The sequence below is a fragment of the Anoplopoma fimbria genome, unplaced genomic scaffold, assembly GCF_027596085.1.
Source record: "Anoplopoma fimbria isolate UVic2021 breed Golden Eagle Sablefish unplaced genomic scaffold, Afim_UVic_2022 Un_contig_12557_pilon_pilon, whole genome shotgun sequence".
Taxonomy (NCBI): Eukaryota; Metazoa; Chordata; class Actinopteri; order Perciformes; family Anoplopomatidae; genus Anoplopoma; species Anoplopoma fimbria.
In genome coordinates, this window is record NW_026551883.1 from 2,003 (window position 1) to 10,968 (window position 8,966).

The 8,966-nt window shown below is 37.0% G+C and overlaps 1 protein-coding gene across 1 annotated transcript; it reads left to right on the forward strand.

The window, feature by feature from the left end:
- The first annotated feature begins 205 nt into the window (after nucleotides 1-205).
- LOC129115819 (nuclear factor 7, ovary-like) lies at nucleotides 206-3,553 on the forward strand. Its single transcript, XM_054627056.1, is given in 5 exon segments — nucleotides 206-239; nucleotides 1,101-1,219; nucleotides 1,971-2,038; nucleotides 2,149-2,331; nucleotides 2,334-3,553. Coding segments are annotated over 2 exon segments (1,386 nt in total). The 5' UTR covers nucleotides 206-239; nucleotides 1,101-1,219; nucleotides 1,971-2,038; nucleotides 2,149-2,165.
- Nucleotides 3,554-8,966: the final 5,413 nt, after the last annotated feature.

Genomic DNA, 8,966 nt, shown 5'->3' on the forward strand with positions numbered 1-8,966 from the left:
ATCAGAGTCTGTTCTCTCTGTTGTAGCAGGTGTCTGTGGAGGTTCACTAGGTGGAGGTACTGGTTTGCAGTGGCTGGCATGGATCCACGTGGCTCTCTCAGCTACCTTGACAGCTGTGTGGGTAACTAGGAGCACCTGGAATGGACCGCGCCAACGTTTTGCCTTCCAGTGTTTCCTCCTGAAGTCTTTCACTGCCACATAATCACCTGGTTGGAGGTTGTGTAAAGGTGTGCTGGCAGGTGATGGCAGGGCTTTAACAACCTGTTTTCTGATATCAGAAAGGGTACGAGAAAGGTCAATGCAATAGGTTAGCATGGCATCTTCACAGAGAGCAGTGTCAGGAGGAGGGCCTCCTGGTGGATGGATTCCAACGTGGGGAGGGGCTGCAAAAAGACACTCATAGGGTGTTAAGTTAGTCCCAGCCCGTTTTCTCATTCCCATGTGCATCAGGACAACAGGAAAGGCTTTGGGCCAGGGAAGACCTGTGTCTTCACAACACAACACCCAGTTTTTGCTTTAGCGTGCCATTTTCACGCTCAACAGCGCCTCTACTTGCTGGGTGGTAAGCACAGTGGTGTCTCAAATCCAATGTTCAGTTATCATAGACAGCATCCCCCCTTTAGACACATCACATCTCTGCCCATGAGGTTAATGGGACAGCATGGGGACAAAAGAAATGCTTGTTTTGTTTTTACCTCTCCGACGTCATCAGAGTAATGACACTTTAAAGGAGTGGTAAAATGTTCTTTAACAGTGAGGCCAGACACACCTTGAGAATAGGTGTTTCTGCCACTTATTTTAGCTGTAGGCATTATAACTGAATTTGTTGCTCCGGAGTCTACTAGAAATTCTAATTTGGTACCATCAACACCGACCTTGGTCATAGGCTTAGTTTTATGAGCATCATTCTTATATTTAGCATATGTTTGTACAAGAGGCTTTTTTACCGTTTTCTTTTCTAAAAATGTAATAGTTTTTTGAATGGTCTGTGCCAAATCAGTGTGAGTAGGCAAAGCATTTCCTTCATTGCGTGTAGCATGTGTGTGTGTGAGCTGTTCTTCTTTGCTCATGTTGTGTGTGTGTTTCACTTCTCTGTTCAGTTGCTGTCGGTGGCTGGTTTCCCGTCTCTGCACACTCTATCTTCACCCCAGCCTCAGAAGTCTGATGTCAGTCTGCCATGTGATGGTGGCTGCCTGCCCCGCCTCCAGTCAGCGTTAAGGTAACTAAGTACTTCAGTAACGCAGTTCCATGTTTTTTTTTCCATCAAACTAAGATCTTTTCCTTAACCTAACTAAGTGGTGTTGTTGACTTAACTGAGTTTCCTGTGAAGACGGAAGTTTATTTTGAAAAGAAACGTATGCATGTTCAAAGTGTAAATTGACACGTGTTACTGAAGTTTCGTAGTAAAACTCAGATCATAAGAACCGTTGTTTGAGGATACGTTGCAGGCAGAGGTGCTTGTCATTAATCAATTCATCAAAAATCACTTTATGATTCAACAAAACCGAGAAACTTTCATCGATCCATTAATTATTACATGTGAACCCTTACATACATTATTCATTACTGCACATACAACCCTTCAGTAACAATATTCCACATTAACCCTTTCCCTTGATGTTCCACGGTTCCTCATTCAAAGAATACTCTCAGGAGTTTACTATATTATATTTTAACTCCTCCTCTACATTCTAAATACGTTCAGACTTCCTTTGAACACAAACATAAATGTTGCAACAGCCTGCTGCACTCTATCAGTCCACATAACCAGCAATGAATCAGTACTTTGGAATGAGACACACCCAGTGTTACAAGTCATCCAACAACATTCAGCAGAGGACTCCACCCCCTGAAACAAACCAGGAAACAGTTTATTATTCGTCCTCACTAAAGAGAGACACACAGACTGAAAACCAGACGATCAGATTCATCTTCAGAACAAACTAACAACTTCATCTGAGTGAGTTCAGCTACAGGAGAGAAAAGAGGAAAACTACAACACTGCTGCTTCAACCTGCTGACACTCCACACACTGAATGTGAGTTTGACTAAAAACACGACTCAAAGTTAAAGTAGATTTCAGTGAAGTTAGTAGAGGAGGGAGGTGGAGCCATGACTGACTGTTCTTTCTGTCTGCTGTGTTTCCAGCTTCACTCAGAGACAAAATGGCTTCCAGATTAGAGGAGGATCTCTGCTGTCCGGTCTGTCATGAAGTCTTTAGAGATCCTGTTGTTCTGTCATGTAGCCACAGCTTCTGTAAAGACTGTCTGAAGAGCTGGTGGAGAGAGAAACCAACACAGGAGTGTCCAGTTTGTAAGAGAAGATCTTCAAAGAAGAACCACCTTGTAACCTGGCGTTAAAGAACCTGTGTGAGAGTTTCTTACAGGAGAGAGATCAGAGAGCTTCAGAGGCTCTCTGCAGTCTGCACTCTGAGAAACTCAAACTCTTCTGTCTGGACCATCAGCAGCCAGTGTGTGTCGTCTGCAGAGATTCAGAGAAACACACCAACCACAGATTCAGACCCATCGATGAAGCTGCTCAACAACACAAGAAGAAACTTCAGGAAACTCTGGAGCCCTTAAAGGAGAAGTTAAAGGTTTGTGAACAAGTTAAAGTGAAGTTTGATCAAACAGCAGAACACATGAAGGTCCAGGCCCGACGCACAGAGAGGCAGATTCAGGATCAGTTTAAGAAGCTCCACCAGTTTCTAGAGGAGGAAGAGGAGGCCAGGATGGCTGCACTGAGGGAGGAAGAGGAGCAGAAGAGTCAGATGATGAAGGAGAAGATGGAGGCTCTGAGCAGAGAGATAGCAGCTCTTTCAGACACAGTCAGAGCCACAGAGGACGAGCTGAGAGCTGAAGACGTCTCATTCCTCAACAACTACAAGGCTGCAGTGGAAAGAGTCCAGCAGCGCCCCCTGCTGGAGGATCCACAGCTGCTCTCAGGAGCTCTGATAGACAAGGCCAAACACCTGGGCAACCTGACCTTCAACATCTGGAACAAGATGAAGGACATGGTCTCCTACACTCCTCTGGTTCTGGACCCAAACACTGCTGATCCAAGACTCATCCTGTCTGAAGATCTGACCAGTGTGAGACGAGGAGAGAGACAGCAGCTTCCTGATAATCCAGAGAGGTTTGATTATTACTGCTCTGTTCTGGGCTCTGAGGGCTTTAACTCAGGGACTCACAGCTGGGATGTTGATGTTGGAGACAGTACAGTCTGGTCACTGGGTGTGTTAGCAGAGTCTGTCCAGAGGAAGAGATTCATACAGTCTGGATTATGGAGAATATGGTTATATAAAGGTAAATACTCAGCACGGTCACTATCAGGTCTAGTCACTTTTCTCAAAGTGCAGAAGAAGCTCCAGAGGATCAGAGTGAATCTGGACTGGAACAGAGGAAAGCTGTCGTTCTCTGATCCTGATACTAACACACACATACACACCTTCACACACACTTTCACTGAGAGGATGTTTCCATATATGAACACTGTTTATAAACTGAAGATATTACCAATGAAGATCAGTGTTACAGTGGAACAGAGCAGTTAGAGATAAAGAGGATGATTATTATCATTATGTTTATGTTTTTAAGCCTTAAAGGGTTATTATTGATTTCATTCTTTTTGTTGTTTATATTGACAATCAGCTTTTTATTTCTATTGTCTACCTTTTAATACGTAACAATATATCACTTAGTTTCTCATGTTTTGGTTTGTTTAGCCGTTCTCGTCCTCGACAGCCGAGGTCAGAGACTTTATGTTGTTTTATTGTTTTCATGTTGTTCGTCCGGTCCATTCTCATGAATGTGAAATATCAGAAACTTCCATTCATTGGTTTAAGAAAAAAACCAGCATGGGTTTGAATTGCTTTTCAGACAATCATAATCATAACCGCTGCTCTCATTCTACTTGAAACACCTTTTCTTTTTTACTGTAGTTTGATCAATTCTAACTTGTTTTCAGCTTGGGGTTAATTATGAGTAAGATGATACACTTTAACGTTTAATTCCATAACCCTTTAGAGTTTAAAATTAATAACGCAAACAATTGTGTAAACATTCATTTTTTGAATTCATTTGTTTCATCTGCTGCATTGCTCAGTCTTTTGATTAAATAAATTTGACTCTTACTGCAAAAACCTGTGTTATTTTATTTGACTACTTTAATATCTCCAGTGAAATGAACAGGAAACATATTATACTTTAATACAGTTTTAGGTACTTGTACTTGTAATAATTATAATAAATAGTAAAAAATAATATATATGTTTGTAAAATAAATATCATAAGGGGAGGTAGTAGCCTATATAAATAAATTAAACTGATCACCAAGTGATGAATACGTTAATGCATCAATAATTATAATCCAATCAAAATTATTCACTGAAAACATTATTACACTGAAATGGGCCATTTTTGCATTTTATGATGAATAAAAAAGCATAAAAATAGACTAATTAAGATAGTTATATCAAAAAAGCATGCCCAGACCCCACAACAGAGATGACTATAAGCTGCAAAAGTAACACAGGAATTAAGATAAATCTATTATTATTATTATTATTATTATTATTATTATTATTATTATTATTATTATTATTATTATTATTATTATTATTATAAATCCTATTTCAAGCTTAAAGAGCATCTGTCCCTGCAGGAGCAGTTTATGTTTATGGTTAAGGTTTATGAATAATTCTAACATTTGAGTGATATGATGGGAAAGGTTCCAGTTATTCTTTTTTGAAATGTAACCAAAGCAGCTATTAAACAAAAAATATCATTTTATCAATCATAATGGCCTAGTTTCAATCCTTGTTCATTTTAATTTAGTAGAGTTAATTTAAAAAATAATAATTTCAAAGAAAGACAAGTTATGAGCCTTTTTAATGTTTATTAAATGATGAATAAAACTATTAATGTTGGTTTATTAACTGGCCTCTGTGGTCTTTTTCTTTTCACAAACCCTCCCGACTATAAGCAGTTCATCCAAACAGTGATGTTCCTCTCTCAGATTGCTTCCTTTTAAAAGCTTTTAAACACCTGAAGAAGTGAAAGTATCCACTAGTTTTGAAAGTAAAAGCTAATATTTAAGAAAACACGGAGCAAAACAAGAATAATTTAGTGTTGCAGAAATGTTTTCTCCTCTTAGTCACCCTCAGATTTATCTTTAAACCCATCTGAGAGGTTTGTTAGAGCTCCATAATGCGTTATTCAATGAAAAACATTAATTAAAAGCTATATTACCGGGAATCTTTATTAAAAACACAAAAGTCTGACATTGCTTACTCCTCTCATTGATTTGAGCCTCCTAATGGATTTCATATTACATCGAACCTCCAATGATTCCAGATTAATATTTCATCAGCCCTGTTTCCTGCCTATATGGCTGTAAAAACATCATCATCATCATCATCATCATCATCATCATCATCATCGCTGCTGCTAATTCTGCAGTCGGATTACTGCAAACAGCAGAGAGAGGCTGTAAAGAAAAGGAAGAGAGTGATCGAGAAAGAGAGAGATAGTTTTTAATAATCAAAGGCCACACACTGAGGAACCTCTGAGTCACCCGTAGAGCATCTAAAGAGTTGAGTTCAGTCCATTAGAAACCTGGTTTCCACTGCAGGGTTAATCCAGGTGACACAACAAACACTAATAACACGAGAACACACAGTGTGTCAGGAAAAATTTAAAATCTGACATCAAATTAGAAGTTTGAGGTGAGCCTGGATTTTTTACAAGTAGCCTAAAATCAATTCCAATAACTTTTTTTTCATGATTCATTAAAAAACTGAAATAAAAGGACAATAAAAGTAAAATGAAATAATGTATAAGCAAATAAAAGTAGCAGAAAATGACAATTCTAACAATAAAATAAATGCATCTGGCAAATGTCCTGTTTGATAATTCAAAGTTGTTGCATCTTATCAATCTGCATGTACAGTTTGCTCATTTTCTGCACTAATTCTACAAAGAAACTTCACATTAAGGTGCTTGAACCCACAAAGACATGATCACAAGCAGAGCCCTGCAACAAGCTTTAAGGAAAAAAAACCTCTGGTGGGAAAACAAGTGTGTCTTAATAAACTAAATACAAAAATCCAGGAAATGCAAATGTATAAAATCAACTTTTCAACTTTGCCACAAGGGTTCAGACAAAAAAACTAAACAGTAATTTGCCAGTTAAATCCTGTGGAAGATGACTGCAGTCTGTTTCCTTTCCTTTGCCTGCACTGCCCCCTAGTGGTCACTCATGTGCTGTACTGATATCAGTTACAAGTAGGAGATCAAACATGGGAGTGGACACAATAATGTGAACACGCTGCAGGAAAAATGCAATGCACTGCAACACTACAAACTGCATTCTCAAAAAGAACCACAGAGGTGATTCATCCTCCTTCTGACAGTGTTAGTTTATGTTACTCAGCTTCTAGATTATTTATGACCGCACATTGTGGATTTAAAAATAATTAAAATAAATAAAATGACATCACAGTGCATTATATGCTGGTGTAAAGGAGATAAAAACACAGCTCGTTAGCTTTAGCCGTTAGCTAGCAGCTTTTAATAGAAGTATGCGGACGTCACCTGTGTTCCACCTGTCCTGGTAGTGAGGCTGCAATACCACGTTTGACCACACTCACCGGCCGACATGTAGCAGCCGTTACAACCCAGAGGGGCGCTGTTTCGCACGTTTGAGGAAACTACGTTTCCAGTACTTGACAAAGAAAACTGATTACTAATAGCAGTGGTGGAGGAAGTATCCAGATCCTTTACTTAAGTAAAAGTAAAAATACCACAAGGTAAAAAAAATACTTCATTGCAAGTAAATGTCTTGCATTGAAAGTATAAAGTATCTATATATAATCAAGAAAATGTACTTAAAGTAATAAAAGTAAAAGTACTCAGGGCAGAAAAATGTCCCTGTATTATTTACATATATTACATTAATAGATTTTTTAAACTTGTGTATTAATGTAAACGCAGAGTTTTCCTGTTTACTTATTTTGAATTATTAATGATTATTTTTATTTTATTCTGCAGATTATTGTCTTGATTTCTATCGACTGCAACCTCAACATTATTTTAAAAATAAAAATGAATAAAAGGAAAAGCATAAAAGCTTCTCTCATTAGTGAAGCTGGAGTCATGAAATATTTTGGGCATTTCAAATGACTAAAACAATCAAATATAGTTTATTATTAAATTTATATATATCATATCAATAGATATTTTTTTACTCATGTATAAATGTAAAAGCTGAATTTAACTGTTGTAGTTGGTTGAGCTGAACTCCTTTTGAACTATTAACTAGTGATTATGTTTACAATTAATCTGCTGATTATTTCCAAGATTTCTATCGACTGCAAGCTCCAAATTATAAATAATAATAATAATAATAAAAGGAAGAATCTTAACATTAGTGAAACTGGAACCATGAAATATTTGTTTACATAACAAATGACTAAAACAATCAAGATAGTTTTATTATTTCATCAAGATATTTAATTCAGTTATATCAGGTTTAGCTGTTTTCTGTTAATAAACTTATCAATTCATTTGACTAATCATTTCAGCTTTACTTGTACATGTTGCACGTGTGGCATTAACTGTCAGCCAGGAAATGTATTATTGGTCATACCTAATAGGGATTTATATAATATATATATGGATCTATAGATTATAAGAATATGAGAGGAGTTCATAGAGAAGAGAAAACTGTTTATTATATATTGATTTCAAGCTGTGTTGAATTTAGTCATTCAATAAGCTGCACAGATGAATATGCTTAATGTACTGCATTCAGTAGTGTAATGTAACTAAGTACATTTAGTCAACTAATGTACTTGAAAGCAGGGTTGGCAATCTTGTGAAACTAGAAAGAGTTCTCTAAAGAAGTATTTTACTCTTGTAATATTTTGAATTCCAGACTTTTGGTTGTAATTAAGTATTTTTTATCTCTACTTTTACCACAATAAAGGATCTGAGTACTTCTTCCTTTATTGACTACGTGTTTAACAAACATATAATGGACAGAAAAACGGCATGAAAAAGGTTTATTACATTTTATTTTTGATACAGAATACACGTTTCCATAATTTGACACAGAGAACAAAACCAAATCCAGGAATCCGTGTATGAAAACCGATTGTTGTCATTGGTTTGAGCTCAGGTCTGTGTGACGTCATCGGTTCATAACGCAGCGACACCAGTTCAGAGGAGACGGGAAAAGGGAACCCAGTGAGCATTTTTCCGTTGAAAAGACATCTAAAAGTGGTTCAAAAGTGAAAGTTTATTCAACGTCTATTTGTAGACGTCTAATAGACGTTCACGTTCAGACCACATTTCAACGTGATTTGCAATAGTGCATTTGTAATCCTTAAGTTGAGCTAATAATGTTATATCATCATTTTCGAAACTTACTATGAAACCACATCCACATTTCTCAGTTGAAAGCCAATATTTTAAATATGGTCTAAACGTGAACGTCTAATAGACGTCTACAAATAGACGTTGAATAAACTTTCACTTTTGAACCACTTCTCAACGTCTTTTAGACATAAACATCTTTTAAACATCTTTTCAACCTCAAAATGCTCACAGTAAAATATGTAGCATTTAAATACGTAGTCATAGTAACACATTAACAGTTTACACTGACAGGAAAAATAAGACCATCTGACACAGGCAACAATTCATTTGTTTTTATTCATACAACTACAATGAAATTGAAAATGCACGCAAAAAAATCTCCCATTTCTTCTTTAAATGTCGTTGTCAAAGCCTCCCAGCAGCCGGTTTCAGATGATCTGCCATAATTCAGATGTCTGTAAATTAAACAAGAATTAGAAAAACATATTCACTCTTGAACCAGTCTGTTCACCGGTGACCAGTCGTTTTTTAAAAGTATTTTCGAAAAGGTAACTTGTGTACTTCAGTAACGCAGTTCCATGTTTTTTT